At 39.8% G+C, this 26868-nt stretch overlaps 1 protein-coding gene across 2 annotated transcripts; it reads right to left on the reverse strand.

The window, feature by feature from the left end:
* Positions 1 to 406: 406 nt before the first annotated feature.
* Positions 407 to 26575, reverse strand: diras1b (DIRAS family, GTP-binding RAS-like 1b). 2 transcript variants are annotated; one of them, XM_051136482.1, is made up of 2 exons: positions 26421 to 26575; positions 407 to 4814 (listed from the first exon to the last, which is right to left on the reverse strand). In XM_051136482.1, exon 2 carries the CDS (start codon positions 4777 to 4779, stop codon positions 4183 to 4185), a length of 597 nt encoding a protein of 198 aa, XP_050992439.1. In that variant the 5' UTR covers positions 4780 to 4814; positions 26421 to 26575; the 3' UTR covers positions 407 to 4182. The 2 variants fall into 2 exon arrangements, with proteins under 2 accessions (XP_050992439.1, XP_050992450.1); XM_051136493.1 differs by lacking the exon at positions 26421 to 26575 and adding an exon at positions 15411 to 15490.
* Between the last annotated feature and the right edge of the window lie 293 nt (positions 26576 to 26868).

The following is a 26868-nucleotide window of genomic DNA, read 5'->3' on the forward strand; positions in this document are numbered from 1 at the left end:
TATCATTTTAAGCACTAGACATTTGAAACCCATATAAAATGAAAACTGTCTTTACATTTTGGATTTTTTAAATTAAATATCCTTTGCCTTAACAGTATGGTTTTTCAAGCTTTTCTGCAGCAATGTAGTTCTGCAGCATTTACTAGTTCTCTTTCAGATAGCTTTACACTGACTATTCAGCCTGCTTTGTCCCATAAAACCCTATGTGCAGCACAGTTAAGGCTTGAATGTGCTTTTATGCATTGCTGCTTTGTAAATTCCATAATTTGTGTACTGGAGTATCCACACCTGGGTCAGCTGAAAGTGTAGTGTTCAACATCACGTTGCCATAGAAACCAGGTTTAGCACACGGGACGACATTCAGATGTTTCGAGGGGGAAAACAGACAGCTTATTGAGTTTTTGCTTTAATTGTTTTTATTACGAAAATCAATTTGCAGATTTCTTAGAGAATATTTGCAGGTGTATATATATAGCTATACATATATATTACTATATGTACGTAGTATTTTCCTTCATTTGGGATGCGTTAGCACAGCATACCATGTCTTAGGAAGACTATTGCTAGAGGACATATCATACACAGTAGTAGCTAATAGCTATAATATTAATTAAAAAAAAGAAAGAAAAACATTTGTAAAATAGTGTACAAAAAAGAAAAGAATAAGATGCAAAGGAGTTGAAAAGTCACTTCACAGTTTTGTTGCTTGCCCTCATGCTGGCTAAACATCAAGTGGGACCATGCGTAGTTTGAATTAGTGAATTATGAAATAGAGGTCATCATTTACATACGTTTCACAGTACATTCCATTACCCTTAGGCATTTAAAGTGCTCACTGTGTAAACCAGATTTAAGATACCAACTGAAAAATGCAGATGTACAGAAAAGTCCCCTGGGATTCCAACCAAACACAATTGTGATTGACGAGCTGAAGGAATTGTGTCCATGTCTGTTGGGATGATCTGTCGGTTCATCCAACGAGAGTCAGTGATGATTTCTATACAGTGTCATATTCTTTACATACAATTTACAATATTTACAATAAAATGTGCATGACATGGGTTCAAAAATGCTTCTATACACAGAACTGGTGGGCATTGGCATTGCGGAGGCAAGTCCATGTTGTCAAGCCAACCGAAAGGATCACAGGTAGTCGACACTCTTCAGAGAGCGCAGACTTCCCGTGCATGTAAAATGCAAGACGCTCTGCAGTTTCCCTCCCGTGCAGCTTGCAGTGCTTCTGATGGTATCAGCAGTGTGACTCATACGCCAGCTGAGTGGGCTTTATAGAGATTGGACACGTAGATTCAGGTATAACGGATGCGGATAGATGGATGAGGCGTGGTTCCGAATTTGGAAAATTACAAAGCCATAAATCAGCAAAACTCTGCAGAGTGATAAAAGAGGGGATTCTTATTATGATATGACTGCATCAACCATGCAGAGCAGAACTACTGTCACCAGTAGGGAGGTGGTAAATTATAGCACCATTTTAAGGGGATGAATGTGTTGGTGGGGCTTCCAGGGAACTCATATTAAAATATTCATCATATACATCAATCAGAGGCAACAGGCTGAGTCATAATATGAACTGACAGCGAACCGGAAATTATATATGACTGATGTTATTGTTTTCTGTTCTATTGCAATGCTTGTCACAGTATTTCATTAGTATATATTTAGAGTTACTGTATACAGGGGGTGGGATATAATACTCATCTACATATTTATAATCCTATTTTTCTACCTGCGCTGAGATGAAATGTATGGTTTTACTCAGGCGAAATGTTCTGAATGTTTATTATTAAGGCTGGGTTTTGACACAAAGCTCACGATTCGATTCAACATTGATTATTTTGGATATATCAAGTACAGTACATGCCAAATTTTCTCAAGGTAAAAAAAAATCTTTCATCTAATGCTGTAAAATATACATAGTCTGTTGGTACTACATTATTATAATGTTAAAATTAACTGATTTGTATAGAAACGCTTATACACTCAGTGAAGTTTTTATAGGCTAATAAAGTTACAGTTACATAATTAGCCTATATTTCTACTCCAGTTCGTTTTTTGAAATATAAACATTTAAATGGTGGCTGTCATAAAAACTTCATTAAATGAAAACAGGCTAGACTGTTTGGTTCTTGGGATTTAAGAATCGATATCGAATTGTCAAAATGATAATCGATTAAAACAGAGAATCCAATATTTTTACTCAGCCCTATTTGATATACTTATTTTTAATACGTTGACTTACAAGTCTAACAAAATAAACCACATGAATTTCTATCAGTAAAATTGCTATTTTGTTTTAGTTTTCTGAAATTTTGTTCTGTAAAGCTCTTTTTCCACTCACTTCTGGTGTACCCTGTTCAAAGACTAGCTTTTTACATAGTAAAGTAGGCTAAGCAAACCAGCACAACATGGATAAATAATGTTGTCTGCATCTATTCAGATCTGTAATGCATAATCTGAAAACATATTAAAAGGACTCTTTCTCACATCAGTGTACAAAGGCAATCAGCTGGTTAAATAAAAATATAATGCTATACAATCAAGGCCGTTTGAAACGAGATTTCTTTTGTCAAAGGCTGATTTGCAGTGTGATTGCTTTCTCTTAACAAAACTGAAACAGGTTGGAGGCATTCAAGGGCCGGTAAGGACACAAAAACTGAATTTGTTTCAACCCCAAAACTTCTGTGAAGTCTGGTTTTGTGATGCAAATAAAAATCAGATTCAGAATGTTAATAGCTTTTTAACTCTCATAACTTCAGGTTGCCATATTATATCTATTCTTCAATGTTCACATTAGTTTCTGATGAATAGGGGGAGAAGACCTTCTTGTGTTTTAGTTTTTGCTGCCAAAATGCAGTGCACCTCCTGCAAATGCATTCATTTCCTGATTGACTTTGAGAGGGCTACATTTGTTATTGTCTCCATTATATTTATTGAAAATATGAGCAGTTCATCTTGAGAAACATAAAAAAAGAAGATGGAGATTCTGGCTCACTCCAAATTACTAGGGAGGCCAGAAGTGTCTCAATTTTAAGCTGAATACCAGAGATGATGATGAGTGCTTGCTGCTTTACATAAGCATGTGTGCATCTGCATGAAATATGAAGTGTCTGTATGCTTTCAGATTTTTAATCTGTCTTGATGTGACAGCAGGTAATTTTAAAAAGCATAAAGTTATATGGCATTTTGCTAATGTTTAACAAAATGATTGTCGTAAATATTGGTTAGTATTATTTAAATGGAAAGTCTACCCAAAAATGAAAATTCTGTCATTAATTACTCACCCTCACATCATTCCAAACTTGTAAGACCTTTGTTCATCTTCAAAACACAAAAAGTTTTCTTGTAGCTTCATAAAATTACGGTTGAACCACTGGTGTCACATGGACTATTTTAACCATGTCCTTACTTTCTTTCTGGGCCTTGAATGTGTCAGTTGTGTTGCTGTCTATGCAGGGTTAGAAAGCTCTCGGGTTTCTTCAAAAATATCTTAATTTGTGTTTTGCAGATGAACAAAGGCTTGCAGGTTTGGAACACCATGAGGGTGAGTAATTAATGACAGACTGCTTTAAGATATGAGAACATGCAAAAGTAATCATCAAAATGTTATGAAGATAACAAAAAGTGGATTCTACACAACCTGTAACAGAGTATTAAAGGGTGGTTTGACTATATAGTCATATAATCTCATACTGACACTCCTTCCTCAACGTTTGAATAAATATATAAAACAAAAGTTTAGTTGTCATTATGCAAAGTCTTAAGTTTGGATAACATCTCATGGCTGATATAAAGCCTGACTTTGCTTTAGCTATACAGTTGCAACCATTTAATAAAAATATTTGCATCGTGAACTCAGGGCTGTTTAGCAACCGATTGCTGTCTGAATGTTTCTCAGATGTGAGAGATGGTGGCGATGCTCTGTAATAGAAACAGACAAGGCAATATGAACAGGCCAGTGCTTGTTAAGGCCAAAGACTGATGGTGAGGGATGAAATCTGAGATGTCAGAGTAAAATCCTTGTTATCGGAAATAAGCATGAAATGTCAAATAACACCATCTCCATTCTCCATTTTCCCTCCTCAGTTCATTTCCTTTGTTATTTTATCACTCTATATCTCCGCTTTATCTCACCATGTCCCGGTTCTGGCTCTAACAAGCACTCTACATGATGCTGCATTTCCCCTTCAGCTTGTCAGCCCTGCTTTGCTTCCCAGAACGCTTCCCATCGATGTTTAAACTCATGTTCCTCTTCTTCTCCAAGTTGAGAAGCTCCTGGAAAAGCTCAGTGACGTTGTGATTAGTCTTAGCTGAGGTCTCCATGAAAGCGCACTTCCAGATTTTGGACTGGGCCTCTCCATCTTCAGTCTTCACTTCCCGTTGGGTCTCATCGCTCTTGTTTCCCACGAGCATGATGGGGATGTTCTCTACGTTGCCTTTGATAGCGAGAATCTGCTGGTATATGGGCTTTAATTCTTCAAGGGATTGCTTACTAGTGATGGAGTAGACCAGGATGAATGCGTGACCCTTGGAGATGGACAGACGCTGCATGGCAGGAAACTGGTGGCTGCCGGTTGTGTCTGTGATCTGAAGGGTGCAGACGCTCTTGTCACAGCTGATCACCTGCCGGTACGTGTCCTCCACCGTTGGGATGTAGGTGTCCCGGAAAGTACCTTTCACAAAACGGAGCACCAGTGAGCTCTTCCCCACACCCCCTGCTCCAAACACCACCACACGGTAGTCGTTGCTCTGCTCGGGCATCTTGGGCCTTCAATTGTGCCTCTTGCTTTCTAGACCTAATAAAGGGAAAATAAACATTCAGATGATTATGTATTGTATAGACTTTAAAAGTGTTTTTTTTTTTTTTACTTTTTGATTCAAAGAACCACCAAATATACCCCCAAAATGTTTATCACATACCGTTGAGGTCAAAAGTTTGTACCCCCCTTTCAGAATCATTAAAAATGTTCATTATTTTACCAAAATAAGAGGGCTCATACAAATTGCATGTTATTGTTTGTTTAGTACTGACCTGAATAAGATATTTCACATAAAAGATGTTTACATATAGTTCACAAGAGAAAATAATAGTTGAATTTATAAATATGACCTAGTTTAAAAGTTTACATCTCCTTGATTCTTAATACTGTGTTGTTGTTTAGTGATGGTTGTTTATGAGAAAAATCCTTCAGGCCCCACAAATTCTTTGGTTTTCCAGCATTTTTGTGTATTTGAACCCTTTCTAACAATGACTGTATGATTTTGAGATCCACCTTTTCACAATGAGGACAGCTGAGGGACTCAGAAACACAATGAACTGAGAGATGGGGGTCTTTTTACATTTGAAGATCAGGGTAAATTAATCTTATTTTGTCTACCTGGGAACATGGAAGGATCTTCTGTAGCTTCTGAAGGGCAGTACTAAATGAAAAAAATATATTTAGGCAAAATAAGAACAATGTACACATCTCCATTCTGTTCAAAAGTTTTCACCCCCAGCTCTTAATGCATGTTTTTTTTTTTCCTTCTGGAGCATCACTGAGCATTTGAACCTTTTGTAATAGTTGTATATGAGTCCCTCAGTTGTCCTCAGTGTGAAAAGATGGATCTCAAAATCATATGATCATTGTTGGAAAGGGTTCAAATACACAAAAAATGCTGGAAAACCAAAGAATTTGTGGGATCTTAAGGATTTTTCTGAAGAACAGTGGGCAGTTTAACTGTTGGACAAAACAAGGGACTCATGAACAACTATCACTAAACAAAAATCACTGAACACTGCTGTGGATTCAGGTAACAACACAGTACTAAGAGTCAAGGGAATGTAAACTTTTGAACAAGGTAATTTTTATAAATTCAGCTATTCTTTTCTCTTGTGGACTATATGTAATCATCTTTTATGTGAAATATCTCACTCAGGTCAGTACTAAATAAACAATAACATGCTTTTTGTATGATCCCTCTTATTTTGGTAAAATGATAAACATTTTTAATGATTCTGAAAGGGGGATGCAAAATTTTGACCTCAACTGTATATTACGATCGGTTGTGATTGTCACGTCACACGGTATGTTCAGTGTACAGTATATAGAGAAATTGCTAGTGACCGAAAAAAACACGTCATCACACATCCTGTTTAAATTCATTATGCTTTAAACATTTATCATGATCATCATTTATTTACTAGATATTTATCTAATTCAAAATTACAGGTATGAAACACAAATTCGTTTAGTGCTGCTTTGCCCCTAGACAGGACTCAAGTGGCTTTTTTGAAGAAAGAGACATGAGTCTTGTCATCCATCATGCTATTATGAAATCACAATGCAGCTCATCATAATGTATCTGTGCTTTGCCCTCAGACACTCTCTCGCTTTCACTGCAGTTTATAGCAGTGCATTATTTATTGCCTCAGAGCTAAAACAATAATTCTAAACAGTTTTCTGCTCCTGGGCACCCTACCATTCAGATTGAAGCACTATGCATCTATGTGTGAGTACAAAAAAGGTTTTAGATGTTTAAAAATAAGCATTTATATGTGCAATTTAATGTTTTCATGAATAATTTAGCCAAGACACAGACCATATCCATCAGTGTCAAAGAACCACAAACATAGAACACACATCGAATTGTGTATAGATTATGCAGAAGCAAGCGAGAACACAATTTCCAGGCTTTACACCGATTTCAGCCTCAGTAATCAATACCTCAATTTCACACTAGCAGGCGAGGGATACTGAGAGACATTTCCAATGAAACTACCACAAGTTTCTGCTAAACTTCCATCAAAAAGTATAGATTAACCTGGTATGTGCATCACATATACCATTCATATGAAACTATATTAGTATTTCGCGGACAGCCATTATATGTCTCAGAAATCTTGAGCTGATTATTAAAACAGCTTTTTACAGTAAGCCAGCTGAGGAACACTACAGCTGAAGTGAAAAAAGTATTTTTCAAGCAAATTTTTGATTCAGAGATACCTGTTGTGATTTGATTATGTCATCAGTACTGTAATTTTTGGGATTGTTCAATTATTCACCATGTCTGTAGTATTCTCTCTACTAGTCTTTTTACAGTGATGTACATGCATGCTTATAAAAATAAACGCTCTTTAATTGGCATAGTTCACCCAAAAAAGAAAATTCGCTAAAAAATGTATTCACCCTCAGATTTGGAGGGTGATTTAGATCTAAGATCGCCACCCAAAATTTGGAGAAATTTAGCATTACTGTACATCACTTGCTCACTAATGGATCCTCTGCAGTAAATGGGTGCCGTCAGGAATAGTTCACCCAAAAATTAAAATTTGCTAAAAAATGTATTTACCCTCAGATTTAGAGGGTGCTTAAGATCTAAGACCGCCACCCACGATTTGGAGAAATTTAGCACTACTATACATCATTTGCTCACAAATAGATCCTCTGCAGTGACTGGGTGCCGTCAGAATGAGAGTCCAAACAGCTGATAAAAAAATCACAGTAATCCACAAGTAATCCACATTATGAATCATTATGAATTATGAGTCCATAATGCATAATAATGCTTCCCGTCTTGTCCTCTCACATCAAAATTAATTAACATATATGTTAAAAAAAAATGTATGGACTGTTTTCACATGTAAACAGTACTTTATCTGAACATATTTCTCTCTTGATTCAGACAAAATTATTTTTTCACTAAAGAAAGCAATGTTATGGATGACTCATATTTTATTACAAACACACATCTTATTACTTCATAAGATGTTAATTGATGGACTGGAGTTGTGTGGATTACTTGTGGATTATTGTGTTGTTTTTATCAGCTGTTTGGAATCTCAATCTGACGGCACCCATTCACTGCAGAGGATACATTGGTACAAGTGATGTGATTCTAAATTTCTCAGAAATAAGTTCCAATGAAGAAACAAACTACAACCTTGATGGCCTAAAGGCTCAGTTAAATTTCAGCAAATGTTCATTTTTGGGTGAACTATTCCTTAAACATCTCTGGAGCCTTTCCACTGCACAAATAATGAAACCACTGTACCATTGTTGTACCAGCAACAGTATTTAATGACTGTACAAACAACTACACAGTGAAACTATCAATATCTTTTGCATGGGTGTTCTAAATGAATGTTAGATTGAAATTATTGGGGAAAAAATCCATATGTGAAACCAACAATATCTCTCAAAGCTGGCTTCCCAACACAAAACACTTCGTGTTTTCATCCAGCATTATGACACCAGGCTACTTGCACTCAGGGCTTAAAGTGCAGCGACATGCTTGGCAGGGTGCAGCAATCCTGACAGCAGTCAAGCTCTCATCTGAGAGAAGCCCTGGTGCCTCTCCCCCTCTCTCTCTCTCACTCTGTCAAATCAATGAGCAGAGGACATTGAGCCTTTGATCAATGCTAGTGTCTGCGGATTTCAGGCCTCTGACAGGCTGGTGCCCCCCTCTCGCCCCTCTTAAGGTGTCACAGTTGTTTCTGTGCTGTGATTGATGTCAATCTCCCTTGGAGTGCTGTGTTATCTATTCTATAAGTCCCTCGCGGAAGGGCCGGAGAGCCGCTGAGCTTATTAATGCTGTTACAGCGTCTCGCTACTCCAGCCAAACTCTATTATAGATTAAGTTTGGCACGAGGAGAGATTATAATGCATGTCCCTCATTCAAGGTTCTCCCAGGCTCTCTCACGGCAATGTGCTGATGCTGCCAGATTTGGGAATGACCTTGCTTTTACCGAAGCGAATGTGGAATATATCACTCAGACATTAGGATTCGAAAGGTAATGTTTGCTGAATAGCACTCGGGCACCGTGCCACGTACTCTTAAACAATCACAGTAAATGGAAGTGCGGGCTCAGTATGCTGGCGCGTCTGTTTGCAAACCACACACTCCAGTGCCATGCATACAGAAGTTGGAAACAACAGTATATAGACAAATGACCCTATTTGCTTTCATTGTTTATTGTGAGTGAATCACTGATGCATTCTAGTCCAAAGAAATTAAAAGTTCTTCGTGGTCTTGAATCAATATGTAATAATTTGCTGTTGTTTTGAACAACTTTTCTTTTCTGCTGATATCACATAGGCCTTGCTGGATAATGTTTACTAATAGCCTAAGAGTTATTTAGGAGCTATTTTAATAAACTCACATTTGGTCTGGGCAAGCGGTCAAGTTTACCTTCCTGTTGGAGAGTAAGCATCTTTCTTGACTGATGTCATTCAATTTTTATGAATTATTATTATTATCAGATTTCAAATCACATACTTTCACTTCTAGATGTCATATAGTAGAAGAGAAAGGCTGTGAACCAGGGTGCGAACTGCTGAATTTGAATTCAATTGTAACTGAAGCAGCAAGCAGGATTCAGAACTGCAGTTTGTAAAGAAGAAAAATGTAAAGAAATAGAATTAAAACGAACTGAAATTAGTTTGTTTGTTTGTTTGTTTATAGGAATTACAATCTTCCACTGACTTTTTCCTGTAAATCTTCCTATAGTTGAAATCTGTAGCTAAAATATCAATGTGACACAATAACTAGTTTTGGAAGCAATTATTAAATATTTTGGGAGGGATAGATATGTATAGGGATAGATAGATAGATTTTGTTATTTCTACCTCAAAAATGTCATGCCCTTTACAAAAAAAAAGGTAAAACAGCAATGTAGGGCGATTTTAAAGTTGGAGAAGAAAATGAAATGGAAGTTTTTCGACATACCCTAACTGTACTGAACCGGAATAAACAGAGTTCATGCAGACCTAGACAAGACGGGCATTTGAGGTTAACAAGTATATGTAAATTGTAATTTTTTTTTAGAAAATAACTGATCATTTTGCTAGATAAGACCCTTCTTCCTCAGCTGGGATCATTTAGAGCGGTGGTTCTCAACTCCAGTCCTCGGGGCCCACTGCTCTGCACATGTTGTATGTTTCTGAATCTGACACACTTACTTACAGGCCATGTCCACACTAATACGTTTTCGTTTGAAAACGCATGTTTTTCTCTCCGTTTTGGCTTTCTGTCCACACTGAAGCGGCATTTTAGTCAAGGAAAACAAGCTTTTTGAAAACTCTCTCCAAAGTGGATAAATTTGAAAACGCCGTTTTCACATTGCAGTGTGGACTGTGAAAATGTAGGCTTTTGAAAATGATGATGTTTAGTCATGTGACGCGTATTGTACCAATAGATATCTATGTTTATACCGGTAATTGTAGCTGTTATGTGCTATTCACTTTCACACTGCTGCTAAAGATATATTTGTACACTCTTCATATTACAGTCCTAAAAAGATGACAGAAAACACAGATGCAGACTCCTGCAGCTAAACGTGAGGGCAGCTGCTTTTTAGATCAAACATGAGAGTGTGTGACATGGACGCATCAGTGAATGATGAGATATTTCTGTAAATTACATGATCCTGCCAAGAATTCCGTGAAAACTTATTGTGTATGTTCCATCTGTATCATCTCAGTGAGTTTTTATGCATGCGCAGTATGGTGCTAGTGTGGACGGAGAGCATTTTAAAATGAAAACTCCATTTTCAAATGTATCCGGACTAATGTAGACGTAGCCTCAGTTCATGGATCTTTCTCCTAACCAGCTGATGATCTGAATCAGGTGTGTTAAATGAGGGAGACATACAAAATGTGCAGAGCAGTGGACCCAGAGGACTGGAGTTGAGAACCACTGGTTTAGAGCCCTTTGAAGCTGCTTTTAAACTGCATTTTGGAAGTTCAAACTCAGGGTCACCATAGAAGTCCACTATGTGGAGAGAAATCCTGAAATGTTTTCCTAATAATTTCTTTACAACTAAAGAAAGAAAGTCATGAACATCTTGGATGACAAGGGGGTGAGTACATTATCTGTAAATTTTGGTTCTAGAAGTTCTTTAATTTATTTAAAAAATTGAAATAGTAAGACACTATAGGGCTTTTACTAGTCAAATAAAATCAATATCAACCAAATTTTTGTTTGGCTACTTTAAAAATAAACCTAAAATTGCCAGTAGGTGGCATCAGATCACTATATGAGTGAGTCATTGAGTCATTCATTCATTCGTTCAAAACAGCTGGCAAAATTCGCATTTACAAGATAGACGCATTCAAAACTTACAGTCTCTAACTTCTGCCAAAATGCATCAGCGATTTTAATGACATCACCCTGCACTTCAGCTTCTCATCAAACTTTCTGTCCATCCATCAAATGCTCTCTAGAATCCAAAGTGTCCCGCCCCCTACATTATAAATAGATGCAAAAGCTGCAGCTGAAATCGGTCACTTGTTTACAGAATTAGTATATTCTGTACAGTGAATGGCACATAGTGCAATATATAGGTGTACTAAACCAGCAGTTCTCAACTCCAATCCTCGGTGCAAACTGATCTGCACATTTTGTATGTTTCTAAATCTGACACACTCAGTTCAGTTCATGGATCTTTCTCTTAAATCGCTGATGATCTGAATCAGGTGCATTAAATGAGGGAGACATAGAAAATGGGCCCCGAAGACAGGAGTTGAGAACCACTGGTTTAAACAACAATTATGATGTTATCGTAGATGATATAGCCTATATCGCACAACAGACACAGACAAATAGATAAACAGACAGATAGATAGATAGATAGACTGAAACACAGACACACAGACAGACAAAGAACAATAGAGAGATGCGTCTAGCTGTTTCTGAACTGAGTGAACAGCCCTTTACAGTGAATCACTGCATTGGATTCCACAGGACGCCCATCAGGCCGAGTCCATTAGCCTGAGTCTGCTCTAATCTGAATGAGAAGCTTTGCAGCATAATATACTGTCTAAAGAGCTGCTTTCTTTTTATCAGTCAAACCAGGCTTTCACTCTGCCATAAATGGCAGTTGCTTTGTCATATTCCCATGGATACCAATATTCTATTGAAGAAAAAAGGATTTTGGGTTCAGAAATGACTCTTATTCTGTGGGAATCAAATATGCCCCGCTTTACTGCATACTAAAAACACTGACAGGAGATGGAGAGGCATCTGCATGCACACATTAGTGTTCATGTGCTGTGCGCACACTGAGTCTGAAACCAATGTCAGTGTCAGTGTTCTGGGAAATCAAACTTGGGTGTAAGTGTTGGTTACTGCATGCACAGACTGAAAGAGAAAGGGAGAGTGGGATAAATCGGAAGAGGGAGGGGTACGGAAATGGAAAAATAGCCTTGGTGCTATTAAGTGCATGACTTAGTATTATGTCGTTATCTACTTTTTGTGGTACAAATAAAAGCTAGGGTTTTTGTAACTGTGATCAAAAATGATATTTCCAAACAATAACCAAGTCAAACAAAAAGGGGAAAAACAGATCAAGGAGTATGTACATAAATAGTTTTTCTGTTGTTCAGATATAATATCCAGATGGATTGCAATAATGAAGAAATGTATTCAAGAAAAGATATATAATTCAAAAATCAAATATAATATAAATTATATACATTTAAATTTAAATATAAATATAAATATAATATAGTAGGTATTTTAATCTCACAATGCAGATGTTATCATGTGATTATGATAAGTTTTAAATATTAGATATAACCTCAACGGGGAAATGTCAGAACTGTGAAATAAAAAGTTGTAATTACCTTTTTTGATTTTTGTTCAATGTCAGAAAAAATTATTGTAAGTTGTAAAATCTGATTTTGATTTAAAAAAGTTTTGTGAGATATAAACTGAGGATTGCATGGAAGATACATCTGAATTGTGAGATAAAAAGTCAATTACCTTTTTTATTTTTTATTCCATGGCAAAAACAAGCTTCCATACAAACCTGTAGGACTTTCTCTTTCTTTCAGAATAGACTCCTTTGTGTTCCACAGAAGAAAAATAAAGTCATACAGGTTTGGAATGACATCAGGGTGAATAAATACTGGCAGAATAGTCATTTTTAGGCTATCTGTGAGTTTAAATCTTTCATTTAAATGCAAAATGGCCAACACTCTGCACAGTTATTACTCTCCTAGAAATCACTGATTGGTCTTTACGCCACAGATGTGTGTTTGTGTATCATATAGTGTTTACAGTATAGAGGCTAAAAATTTGGACTCATAAGGGGAGCAGGGCTACAGCCTAAAAATACCCCATATACCATCTGCCATCTCTCTGCGCCAAATGTTGCTGGATTAGTCCAGACTCGGTCATTCAGCTGTGCAGGGACATGAGAAAATGCTGTCTAGATTGAAAACAGAGTTGTAAATAAATACTGACCAGACTAAATCTACTACCGCCTTCACAGCAGTCAGTTGAACAGCTTCTATTAATTAATTAATGAAATTTTTAATCCATGTCAAAAATCATAATTTATGCATACGCTGACAGCAAAATTAATCTAATATTTTAAGCATCTTTTAATAAGCACTTAACATGCTAGATTCCAGAATCTAGTTTTTGCTTATACAATGAAAATCTATAAAGTTTAAAATACTATAACATTAACACTAACGATATTCTGATGATTAATGGAGTAATCAGATAACTCAAATTTTTTGAGGTAATAAAAATAGACCTAAGGAAACAATAGCCTTTAAAATTACTTAAAATACACACATATATATAGCAATAATATAGCAATATTGCAATGATAATGAGCTCAAATAAAGTTTCAAAAACAAGTAATCATATGGTTTATTGAACAAATGACTGCAGAGGGCGCCGACGGCCTGATCGTTGTTTTTACACTTTACTACACAATCTAATCCTTGTTTAATATTGACTAAACATCATTTAATTCAAATCTCCACTTAATCATTAATATTTGACCGTTTCTTTATGACACAAATGCTATATCCACTGTAATTTCTTGAATATGTGGACATTAAAATGTATAAACTCAAAGCGAAGGTTTAACTTTTATTTTTAAGTCGTGATGAACAGTTAGCATATTATGAAAGATAACTGATGAATTTTCATGTGTTTAAGTAGGTTTATAAATGATTTACCTTTCAAATCTGATGAAATGGCTTCCCAAACGAACGTTATAGTAAACCCAAGCTCACAACAATATGCAGAGATGGAGTTTAAAACACTCAACACATGTAAAATTAACAGTTTATGTGGAGCAGCATTTACTGTGAATGAAGCCCACATTCATAACCTACACACATGTAAATAATTAAAGCACATATATTAAACTTTCATTGCATATATTTATTTAACTGAATCGTAGGATTTGTGAAATTACAGTAGCATTATGCTTTATTATGACTTTTAAATGGGTTTAATGTATCATGTAGTTTTAGAAAATGGTCTAATAGAGGGTTTGCACTTCCGTCCAGATTTGGTCAGTTACCTAAATGCGTGGCCATTTTGGAGATACTCGGATGTAAACAACAGCATGGATTGCACGGTAAATGTACTACTGAATATGTTGTTCTGCTAATTTTTGCTGTCTTAACCATGTAAAAAATGCATGGAAGCTGTTAAATCATATAGAGAAGGACTTAGTAAGCAGGAAAGGGCACAATATTTTGACAAACTCAAGTTAATAGGTGGTAAAGATACATACAAGCAGTATTAATAAAGATATTAGCCTAATATTTAACATACCTTACTGGAAATGGGAAATGATAAGAACAAACACGAATGTTGTCAAGATTCTTGCCCTGGAAATCCTGGTTCAGTTTGGCCAACCACAAATGCCTTTTGTTCCTCAGACAGTTTTTTGCACTCTTCTCTTTGATTTGTTTGACTTTTGCCAGTCTAAAGTACTCCAAATGTTTTTCCGGGTCTGACTGATTAGTACAGCCCAAAACATGACAATAATCACCATTTTCAGCAGCAATAATCAGCAAAATATGCGTGTTTCATTCGGTTCAGTGACATTGTTTATGTTCAGTGCCACCAATATGGCCGATTAATGAGGCATTGTGAAAACACTGTAATGCGTTTCATGGATTTTCATCCATGGAATGTGCCATTTCCGGTATTTTGTCGATTACTCGACACGGGCAAAATATGTGTTTTTTTTTTTAAATCGAGTTCTCGAATCGAGGAATCATGACAGCCCCAATTGGACTGCAGTGACATTCATTTTAGGCCTATGGACAAAAATATATATAATAAATATAAACAAAAAATAGAAAGAAAGTCATACAGGTTTGGAATGACATGAAAGTGACTAAATAATAACAGAATTTGAACTATTCCTGTAAATACTTAACTATAGTAACAATACAATAATAGTGCATAAGACAGCAAGAAAGTAATCATTAAAATCATTAAAAAGTAACAACAAGCAACTATAAATAAAGTCAAATAAATGTTAACAAGATATCTGGTATAATGTGACTCTCTAACCTCATGAACTCAGAACAAATGACTATACATGACAGCTTCAGCTGACTGGCTAATCGCTCTGTTGCATTTTAGCTTACCATAAGTGTTTCGCAGTTTTTACTGTGTCCCTGCCAGCATTGCAAGAAACATCGCTTGTCGATCAGTCCGTCAAACAGATTGCTCCTCTGTGGACTGGGCTTAGAGGCTAATCATTGCGCTTTACCTCGTCTGCCTGCTGGATGTGCTTCCAGTGACCCAATTCAAAGGATTTAAAACTCCCAGCATGCGTGCGTGCCACAAAGCAAAGCTCCTGTGGTACAAGGCCGCAGCTGAGTGCATGAAGGTCTGATATATTAGCTAAGAGATCATGTGAGATCTTTGAACTAGATAAAGACCACTGTAAAATGCAGTTTATCCTGAGATGATAAAATGTTTTTGAGAGGCTTTGTGCTTAAATCCCTTATACTGACCTACGCACTGGCAGACAACTTGCATCTTAAAACCTTAATACTGAGACTTACATTTAAACATATGCTCAGCTATTACAAAGCCTTAGGGTGTATGGAGCTAAATCAAATGCATGGATTGTCCTCCATAAATAAACTTGATTGATTGCGAATGACTTGGGGTTTGCTGCCCAAGAACTTAAACATGCATCTGGCCTTCGGCTAGTCTGGTTGCTTAGTACCTTAGCTGCTATACCTGGAATTAATTGTTAATAACATTGCAGCTCTCTAGGCAGGAATTTTCTCGGCTTAACCGGTGGGGTTAAGTGGGTGGTAAATGTCTATGAGTTTATACACTTAATCAGTTAATCTCAAATGAGCATGCTTATTAAATTCATCATGAGCATTTCATAACTTTCAGGGATAATTGCTGTCTTTATGAGTTTGAAACAGTCAATGGCTTGATCTCTCCCCTTTGAGCTACATCTGTCTTCCAGGTAAACTTTTAATTTATTTAATAAAAAATATCTAATTAGTTAACACAGATTTAGACAAGTTTCTAACCAGGGTGTAAATCAGACGTTTCATCATGATATGATCTGACATTGATTCTTTTAGCAAGTGATATTTGCTGATACCAGTTGCACCATAACAATCAGTTACAACTCATAAATTTAACTAAAAAAATAACATGAATATGTAACTGAATTTCCAAAAAAACGCAAATCCTGTATCCCAATTGAGATATTCACCAAAAAATACACTTTGGTTTTTAAATTTATATAAAACCTAAATAATGAGATCATCAATCATCTGATGAAATGCAATAAGAAAAGCAACGACAACAGTCAAGAAACTCTTTAAGTCTCTAAAATGTGCAAATCTAGTATCCACTCCACTTGCTGAAAAACCAAAATACATTTATACAGAAAATATATAAAATACATTTTAAAAATAAAGTGAAAACATATTAAATATTTGATATTTGACAGCTCAGTAAAATGCATTTGCATGCAGATGTGGCTAACATGAGAGTGTCAAAATAGTACATCTTAAAAATATATGTTGTTATTTTTAAGCATTGCATCATGACATCATATTGTTGATGCATATCAATGTTTTGTTTAACTTCTAATTTCTAAAAGTATATATAACGGTTAGCTCTGGAAACAATTGGTCAATTAAGTTCTTGGGAGGTTATGGCAATTCAATAACAGTTTTCTTAATGGCTACACATTCTCTATCTGTCAAGGAGTGCACACGGAAGCAAAGTTCATGGTATTGGACTACAAGAAGAAAACATCTTGTCAAACTGCAATCCAAGCCAGGCTGTGCTCTTAAGTGCCCTGCTCACTATAAGCTCTTGCAGAGCTGTCTCTGCCTGAGCTCAGAGTTTTTAGGAACAGCAGAGAGACCAATCTGTCACTATTGATTTCTAAAAGAAAAGAACAGGTCTAATCTAAAGTAAACCCACCAGGACAACCCCTGACCCCCTCAATACAGTAATACACTCTTAAAGGCGCACTCGGTACCCTATACCTTTAGTGCACAATTTGAGGGAACATCCATAGTCAACATTATCAAGTGCACTAATTTAATCCCACAATGCACCTCAATGCTGAGTGTACAGACTCAACTGCTAGCTACTAAAGCAAGAGTCTCAGCTCTGGGCTTTGAGGTCCACTTCCTGTAGTTTATCTTCAAAACACAGCCGAAAATGCTAATTGAGGTTTGATCAAGTTTGGAGCTAAACTTTGAAAATGGATCTGAGGGACAGAGTTGAAGAAAGAATACCCAACTACTGTGAAAGTGGGAGCAGATGAATTCTCGCATCTCACAAGATGGTGACCATAGCACCACTGGCATACTCAGTATGCTAATTCAGCATATTCTCACTCCCAAATCGTCGCATGTTGACACAGAGTACCCCTTCATCATCTGTCATTTTTCGACATGCAGGGTCCTCCATTGCTTTAAATAAGAAACGTTTGGTGTCAATATGCTGACGCAAAAGGCATTGGGAATTTTATCATCATGATTAAATTGTATTGCATATATGTTTTTTTGTTGTTGTTTTTTTTTTATGTAAACAGTCAAAGTAATTATTTTTACATGACACTATTTACACATTTATGAGTTCGTAACCCAACCCCTGCCCCTAAACCTAACCATTTGTCAATATAAAACACAGGACATAACAGGCAGATACAGCTACAGTCACAATTTATTTAAAAAGTATTAATATCCCAAGTCTTCCAAGGTAAAACAATTGATTTCTGAGAGGAATAGACATGATCGACATCTCTATCCGCCGTACATTTAATTCTGTGTGTGCAGCACAAATTCAAAAACTGCTCCTAGAAAAACGTTACCTGAGCTTTGGTTGTGAAATGCTATTGGCTTTTGTGTTTGTGACCAATTGTGTCATGCTAAACAAGTTCAGGAGTATCTTTTTGAATGTGATATGTGCGGGAATAAGATCATTTTCAGCAATTAAAACGATGTATGATTTACTCTGTTCTTCTCGTAAAGACACTGAAGGACTTGGAATGCAACGCGACTTGTTTGTAATACTTTTATACTGCTTTTCATGGTCAGTTTTTGCAATAAATACCCGTCACTGTACTTTTGTTTGCCTGTTGCGTGTTTTATATTGTTCAGAAGTGGGTAGGAGTAAGTTAGGGGTGGGGTTAGTTGCTCCAAAATATCTATGAAAGTAAAAATTTATATAAAATGTTTTTCGCAAATGCATGCAAACCATTAAAGACGATGCATAATGCAAACAACTAGGAGCAATGGAGGACCCTGCATGTCCAAAAGTGATGCTAAAGGGGTGCCCTGAGTGCCAAAAAGTGATGCCAAGGGGTCCAGACAAGCGTCTATATGTGATGAGCTGAGAATGTGTTGCCTAATTTACTCGTTGTCAATGACACATTCAGAAACCTATTTTAGTGGTGTAATGTAGGGGATAGTGAATGAGATTTCAGATACATCTTAATTTTTTGCTAATCTCTTATTTGTCCCAATAGTACCAGCAGTTTTGGATTTTATAGTGACATCTACTGGCATGGATGCATTAAAGGATTGAAATTATAAAATTTCCTAATCATCTATTCCATTGTCAGGATTGTGTTCTGTTTTGTCTTGTTTTTCCTAGTGTTTTTCCCTCCTGTTTCTAGTGTTTTTTGCTTTCTTCCATTTGTTCCCCCTTTTGCTTTTTGAGATTTGGTTTAGTCCGTGTTTCCCCCCTTAGGTTTTGTTTCTTTTGGTTTAGTCTTGCCTATATTTGTACTTCCCCTCGTTATCTCGTTTGTGACCACTCCCCTGTTTCTGTGTATATAAGGTTTGTTTGTTCCACACGGTCTTGTCGGTGATTAGATTGTCTTCAGTTTGTTTTGCTCGTCGTTGGTTGCTGGTTCCCGTTGTTTCCCTGAGTCTGTTCCTTTGGATTGTTTATTAAAAGTGCATTGTTTGGATCTCCGCTCTCCTGCGTATCTGTTCCCGCACACGACGTCAAGCGTGACAGAATCACCGACCCAAAGTCAACAACATGGATGCCGAGAGGAGGATCATGGGCATTCGTCGGGGGATGAGGCCGGTGGAACAATATGTGGAGGAATTCTTGGAGGTTTGTCATCTGGTGAGTTGGAGCGATGCGATGATTAATACGTGTTTTCTAATGGGGCTAAATAACTCCCAGTTGCTCAGTTCCATACCCTATGAGGATCGCTATAAACCGGTTGCTGAATTTATCAACCAGGTCCTCACCCTCAGTCAGTCCGATTTTTATGTTGATGTGAAAGATTCCGATCTTTCCCCCATTAGAAAACACGTTGCCGCTCCAGCCCACCATCAGCCAGCTTCCTCCACATGCCGTCCCGACCGGTCCGCTCCCTCTGGTCTTCCTGCGCTTCCTCCTGTTTGTTATTCCTCCTCTCTCATCGTCAGTCCGGAGATCGCGGCCAGCCCTCCGAGGTCATGGCCAACCTTGATGGCCAGTGTGCTGGACCCACCACTAATGTCGACACGCAAGATGGCGGCCGCCACGCCAGAGTCTGCACGCAAGATGGCTGCCGCCACGCCAGAGTCTGCACGCAAGATGGCTGCCGCCACGCCAGAGTCTGCACGCAAGATGGCCTCCGTTGTTGAGCCCCCGGCCAAGAGGGCCGCCAAGACTAAGCCCCCGGCCAAGATGGCCGCCGCACCCGAGCTCACTGACCCGCCAGAGCGCCCTCAAGTGACCGCGCCGCCAGAGCCCACGTCTCCTTTGCCACTTCCTGAGCTTAGTCAAGACTCAGCTCCATTTCCTGAGCCAAGGCAGGACACAGCTTCGCTTCCAGAGTTAAGTCAAGTTGCAACTGTGTTACCCGAGTCAAGTCACGTCACGGCTGAGTCAAGTCACGTCACGGCTGAGTCAAGTCACGTCACGGCTGAGTCAAGTCACGTCACGGCTGAGTCAAGTCACGTAACGGCCGAGTCAAGTCAAGACACAGCTCCACTTCCTGAGTCAAGTCAAGCGGCCGAGTCAAGTCTAGACACAGCTCCACTTCCCGAGTCAAGTCAAGCGGCCGAGTCAAGTCAAGCGGCCGAGTCAGGTCAAGACACAGCTCCACTTCCGGAGTCAAGTCAAGCGGCCGAGTCAAGTCAAGCCACTGTTGCAGTTCCTGCGTCGAGTCAAGCCACAGCTGTAGTCCCAGCGTCAAGTCAAGCCACGGCTGTGGCTGCTGAATCGAGTCAAGCCATGGCTGTAGTTCCTGAGCCGAGTCAAGCCATGACTGTACTCTCTTCCACCAGAGAAGCCGCGCCCATGCCCCCAGAGGTGTCAGCCCCGGCTGTAGAGCCTCCTATGGGGGCGGCGTCAACCCATAAACTCTCTGCTTCTCCCCTTCCTCTGTTCACCTCCTCTATCCCTGCTCTCCCCAGGTCCCAGGCCGTGACGCAGTTGCTCGCCCTGCCCAGGGAGGCCCTAGCGCGCCCTCCTGCGCGCCCTCCAGAGTCGGCTCCTCCTCCAGCGCGTCCTCCAGAGTCGGCTCCTTCTTCAGCGCGTCCTCCTGCGCGCCCTCCAGAGTCGGCTCCCCCTCCAGCGCGCCCTCCTGCGCGCCCTCCAGAGTCGGCTCCTCCTCCAGCGCGCCCTCCAGAGTCAGCGCGCCCTCCAGAGTCAGCGCGCCCTCCAGAGTCAGCGCGCCCTCCAGAGTCAGCGCGCCCTCCAGAGTCAGCGCGCCCTCCAGAGTCAGCGCGCCCTCCAGAGTCAGCGCGCCCTCCAGAGTCAGCGCGCCCTCCAGAGTCAGCGCGCCCTCCTGAGTCAGCGCGCCCTCCTGAGTCAGCGCGCCCTCCTGAGTCAGCGCGCCCTCCTGAGTCAGCGCGCCCTCCTGAGTCAGCGCCCTCCTGAGTCAGCGCGCCCTCCTGAGTCAGCGCGCCCTCCTGAGTCAGCGCGCCCTCCTGAGTCAGCGCGCCCTCCTGAGTCTGCGCGCCCTCCTGAGTCTGCGCGCCCTCCTGAGTCTGCGCGCCCTCCTGAGTCTGCGCGCCCTCCTGAGTCTGCGCGCCCTCCTGAGTCTGCGCGCCCTCCTGAGTCTGCGCGCCCTCCTGAGTCTGCGCGCCCTCCTGAGTCTGCGCGCCCTCCTGAGTCTGCGCGCCCTCCTGAGTCTGCGCGCCCTCCTGAGTCTGCGCGCCCTCCTGAGTCTGCGCGCCCTCCTGAGTCTGCGCGCCCTCCTGAGTCTGCGCGCCCTCCTGAGTCTGCGCGCCCTCCTGAGTGCCCTCCTGAGTCGGCTCCTCCGTCAGCGCGCCCTCCTGCGCGCCCTCCTGAGTCGGCTCCTCCGTCAGCGCGCCCTCCTGCGCGCCCTCCTGAGTCGGCTCCTCCTTCAGCGCGCCCTCCTGCGCGCCCTCCTGAGTCGGCTCCTCCGTCGCGCCCTCCTGAGTCGGCTCCTCCTTCAGCGCGCCCTCCTGCACGCCCTCCTGAGCCAGCACCTCATCCAGCGCTCCCTATTAATTCCCCCAAGAAAATTTTGTGGGGGGGCTACTCCCCTGTTCAGCCATGGCCTCCTGAACTGTTTACCCGGCCATGGCTTCCCGAACCTCCGGACCCGCCATGGCCAAATGAACTGTGTGCTCGGCCATGGCTCTCTGAATCCCCAGACCCGCCATGGCCAAATGAACTGTGTGCTCGGCCATGGCTCTCTGAATCCCCAGACCCGCCATGGCCAAATGAACTGTGTGCTCGGCCATGGCTCCCGGAACTCCCAGACCCACCATGGCCGCCTGGACTATACCCTTGGCCATGGCTCCCTGAACTCCCAGACCCGCCATGGTCCCTGGACCCACCCTGGAGGCACCACCCTGCTTCCCCCGTGTCCGCCTGGCACAGCCTCCAGGGCGCCCACCCTCCCACCCATTTGTGTATAGTTACGGCGCGAGTCGCGCCTTAGGGGAGGGGGGGGTAATGTCAGGATTGTGTTCTGTTTTGTCTTGTTTTTCCTAGTGTTTTTCCCTCCTGTTTCTAGTGTTTTTTGCTTTCTTCCATTTGTTCCCCCTTTTGCTTTTTGAGATTTGGTTTAGTCCGTGTTTCCCCCCTTAGGTTTTGTTTCTTTTGGTTTAGTCTTGCCTATATTTGTACTTCCCCTCGTTATCTCGTTTGTGACCACTCCCCTGTTTCTGTGTATATAAGGTTTGTTTGTTCCACACGGTCTTGTCGGTGATTAGATTGTCTTCAGTTTGTTTTGCTCGTCGTTGGTTGCTGGTTCCCGTTGTTTCCCTGAGTCTGTTCCTTTGGATTGTTTATTAAAAGTGCATTGTTTGGATCTCCGCTCTCCTGCGTATCTGTTCCCGCACACGACGTCAAGCGTGACATCCATGTCTTTGTTTCTTTAATCAAAAAGAAATTAAGGTTTTTGAGGAAAACATTCCAGGATTTTTCTCCATATAGTGGATTTCAATGGTGGCCAACGGGTGGAAGGTTCAAATTGGAGCTTCAAATGGTTCTACATGATCCCAGGTGAGGAATAAGGGTCTTATCTAGCAAACAACAATTACAAATGTATATACTTTTTTTTTTTAAGTTATATTTTTGGGCTTTTTGTTTCTTTGTTATTCAGACAGGACAGTGGAGAGATGACAGGAAAGTATTGGGTAGAGAGAGAGGAGAGGAGAAGACAGGAACTGAACTCGGGTAGCCGTGAGCGCGGTTTCGCTGATAATTCAGCACACTAACCACGAGGCTAATTTATATACTTATTAACCACAAATGCTCCTGTTGCACTAGCTCTGCGATGCGCATCTACAACTTCCTGCATTATGTAATCACATTGGAAAGGTCACGCGTGGTTAGTTCTTCAACTGTGACTTCAATTCAAAAAGGTAGGGTAGGGCAAAAAACTCCTTCTCATTTTCTCCTCCAACTTCAAAATGTCCAACGTCATTGTTTTACCTTTTTTCGTAAAGGGCTTTTGCCTTTGCTTTGTAAACACAGGGTTGGTGCTTCCGCCTACATCATGCGTGACCTTTCCAACATGACTATGTAATGTGTAAAGTCATAGATGCAGAACTAGTGCAAGACAAGCATTTGTGGTTAAAAAGTATACAAATCATTATTTTCTTTAGAAAATGACCAATCGTTTTGCTACACAAGACCCTTATTCCTCATCTGGGATCATCTAGAGCCCTTTGAAGCTGCACTGAAACTACAGTTTGAAGCTTAAACCCACTGATCCCCATTGAAATCCACTATATGGAGAAAAAACGTGGAATGTTTCCTTCAAAAACCTTAATTTCTTTTTGACTCAAGAAAGACATGAACATCTTGGATGACATGGAGGTGGTAAATCATCAGGAAAATTTTAATTATGGAGTAAACTAATCCCTAAAAGTTTGTGAATTGCAGATGCTTTGCACCAAGCCTTTTTTTTTTTTTTTACTACATACATCCATTCTCTGACAAGGAATAAAATTCCTTTAAATATGACCAAAATGACCAATCGTTTTGCTACATAAGACCCTTATTCCTCAGTTGGGATCATCTAGAGCCCTTTGAAGCTGCATTAAAACTACAATTTGAAGCTTAAATCCACTGATCCCATTGAAATCCTCTATATGGAAAAAAAAAAACCTGGAATGTTTCCCTCAAAAACCTTAATTTTTTTCGACTCAAGAAAGACATGAACGTCTTGGATGACATGGGGGTGGTAAATCATCAGGAAATTTTAATTCTGGAGTAAACTAATCCCTTAAAGTTTGTGAACTGCAGATGCTTTGCACCAAGCCTTTTTTTTTACTACATACATCCATTCTCTGACAAGGAATAAAATTCCTTTAAATAATATACCATTGATTAACAACCTCTGAGATCACAGCAAATTTGTCTTTGAAGCAGAAGTACACTTCCAGAGCAAAAATTGACAGATAGTGTACTCACCCCTTGTCATTCAAGATGTTCATGTCTTTCTTTCTTCAGCTGTAAAGAAATAGTTTTTTGAGGGAAACATTTCAGGATTTTTCTCCATATAATGGTGCCCCGATTTTGAACTTCCAAAAGGCAGTTTAAATGCGTCTTCAAACGATCCTAAATGCAGTTGTAAACAATACCAGCCAAGGAAGAAGGGTCTTATCTAGCGAAACGATTGGTTATTTTCTTAAAAATAATACAATTTATATACTTTTTATTGTCAAAGGCTTGTCTTGTCTCGCTCTGCCTGAACAGTTTTTTCCGGTTCATGACAGTTAGGGTATGTCGAAAACTTCCCATCTCATGTTCTCCCTCAACTTCAAAATCACCTTATATCGCTGTTTTACATTTTTGGTTAAGGGTGTTTGATCTTCTTTGCATGTTCGCTTTGCAAAGACTGGGTCGGTACTTCTGCAGCGATGTAGGATGATTTTGAAATGATTTTTGAAGTTGAGGGAGAAAATACGATTGGAGTTTTTCAACATACCCTAACTGTCTTGAGCCATAATACACAGAGTTCAGGGAGAGCAAGACAAGACAAGCATTTGAGATTAAAAAAGTATTTAAATTGTATTATTTTTAAGAAAATAACCGATCGTTTCGCTAGATAAGACCCTTCTTCCTTGGCTGGTATTGTTTACAACTGCATTTAGGATCGTTTGAAGACGCATTTAAACTGCCTTTTGGAAGTTCAAAATCGGGGCACCATAGCAGTCCATTATATGGAGAAAAATCCTGAAATGTTTCTCAAAAAACATAATTTCTTTACAGCTGAAGAAAGAAAGACATAAACATCTTGGATGACAAGGGGATGAGTACATTATCTGTACATTTTTGTTCTGGAAGTGGACTTCTTTAAGGGGTTTATAAGTTATCATTAAAATCAGTTTCCTGGAAAAAATGAATAAAATTTACTTCCATAACCCGACTGTTGCACTCTATGGCATGACAGGACTGGTCATGTGATGTCAACATGCCGACATCCATGAAAAGCAACCCCCTCAATGTAAAACAAAACTTTTTTCTTTCTTGAAAACAGATTTGTTTTCTCCCGTTACTATACATAACATATCTCAAATACACAGTTTATCTTCAAAACTTTTAACTAGCAAATAATGACCCCATTGAATCCCACTGAACCATAAGCCAGGTGAGGTGAGGATGTCTAAAAGCCTTTAAACATGACTACTATTACTACTTCAGTTACTAATAAAAGCACAGGCTACTGGAAAAGTGCTTCACCCTTTTCTCATTCAGCTCATTCCAGCATTCTATTATTGCCTCTGGTGCAATACTAAAAACTGATGCACGCCTGTGAATTAGTCTCCATATAAATTGCTGCATTAGATTCCATTATGAGCGCAGCCTGCATCATCTTCCGCAACAAGACTACCATGAGGGTCATGCATTGGCTTTATACGATGATATATTATTATACTAATGCACCCAAGACGACGTCAGCAGCGTGCGGATCCTCTTTCTCAATGTTCACGTTGCACAACCAAATCAGACACTTTAGCACACTATAGCCATACGTCCAGTCGTTTAGTCATCATTGCATAAAAGGCTTTTTAATGATGCAAAGTGAGATTAACATACATATATTTCTAATTAAATGGATGGTTGATTCTGTGCATGTGCTGGTTTACTGTTCGTCGCACACAGTCGTACATTTATCAAACATTGGAAATGTACACGCTGAATATGTAGAGGCTCTACCGCGTGTAAATGGAAATCCCCACGGTCTCTAAGACTGCAGACAGTTTGCACGCATGTATCTTATACATTTTATATCATCATGGGGCCGGTTGCTGGACAGAGGTGTAAACTATGAGTTCAGCATCACCATATCATACGCAGCCCGTTTCATTCATAAAGAAGCGACTCTCCATAGCACTGTTGGTGCGGCGAATCACATGCCTTCTTTCGGCTATATGTAGGTAAAGCCGCGGGGGTTTTTTAAGAATCGTGTTCAGTTCTCAACATTTTACTGTTTGTTGTTAAAGCAAATGCCATCATGAGTTATGGTCAGTGCCGCTAACGCATGATTTCCACACAAAACAGAAAATGCTGCAAGTATTCAGGAGTCAAACACTAACTGAAATCAGTGTAACGCTCGTCCAGGTTGCTTATGCTGTGCACTACGTAAAAAACAAAAAGACAATATAGCAAAGGCACTACATGAATGAATTGATTTCATACGCCGGCGCGCAATTCGACTCACCTACCTGAACTTAACGTATCCCGTGATTGATCTCTGACTGACAGCACGGATGAATGGCAGCTTGCGCTAATAAGGTACTAAAGCATTTTAGACTAATAATGAAGACGTGATAGAGTCCAATCTCAACGGCAGTCCTCTCTCTCCCTCTCTGTATCGCACTCACTCATACACACACACACACACACACACACACACACACACACACACACACCCTCCTCCTCAGAATCTCCACTTGCTTCAGATAGAAGGTGGGAGATTTTTAACATATTGCCTACAGGAGGTGGACAAAATACAGAAGTACCTAACAATACAGTGCAGTCTTACATTTTACTTAATTATAACGCAAACTATAGAATTCAGTACAATTTAATATGAAATTATGTTAGATTTAGAGCACTCAAACTCAAAATGTTAGCTGTTTGATAAAATAAAAAACACAAATCTAAAAATAT

This window comes from Labeo rohita, chromosome 2 (genome assembly GCF_022985175.1).
Source record: "Labeo rohita strain BAU-BD-2019 chromosome 2, IGBB_LRoh.1.0, whole genome shotgun sequence".
Taxonomy (NCBI): Eukaryota; Metazoa; Chordata; class Actinopteri; order Cypriniformes; family Cyprinidae; genus Labeo; species Labeo rohita.

Excerpts from the sequence above, each read along its gene's own strand:
- diras1b (XM_051136482.1), bottom strand. The coding sequence starts at position 4,779 with ATGCCCGAGCAGAGCAACGACTACCGTGTGGTGGTGTTTGGAGCAGGG.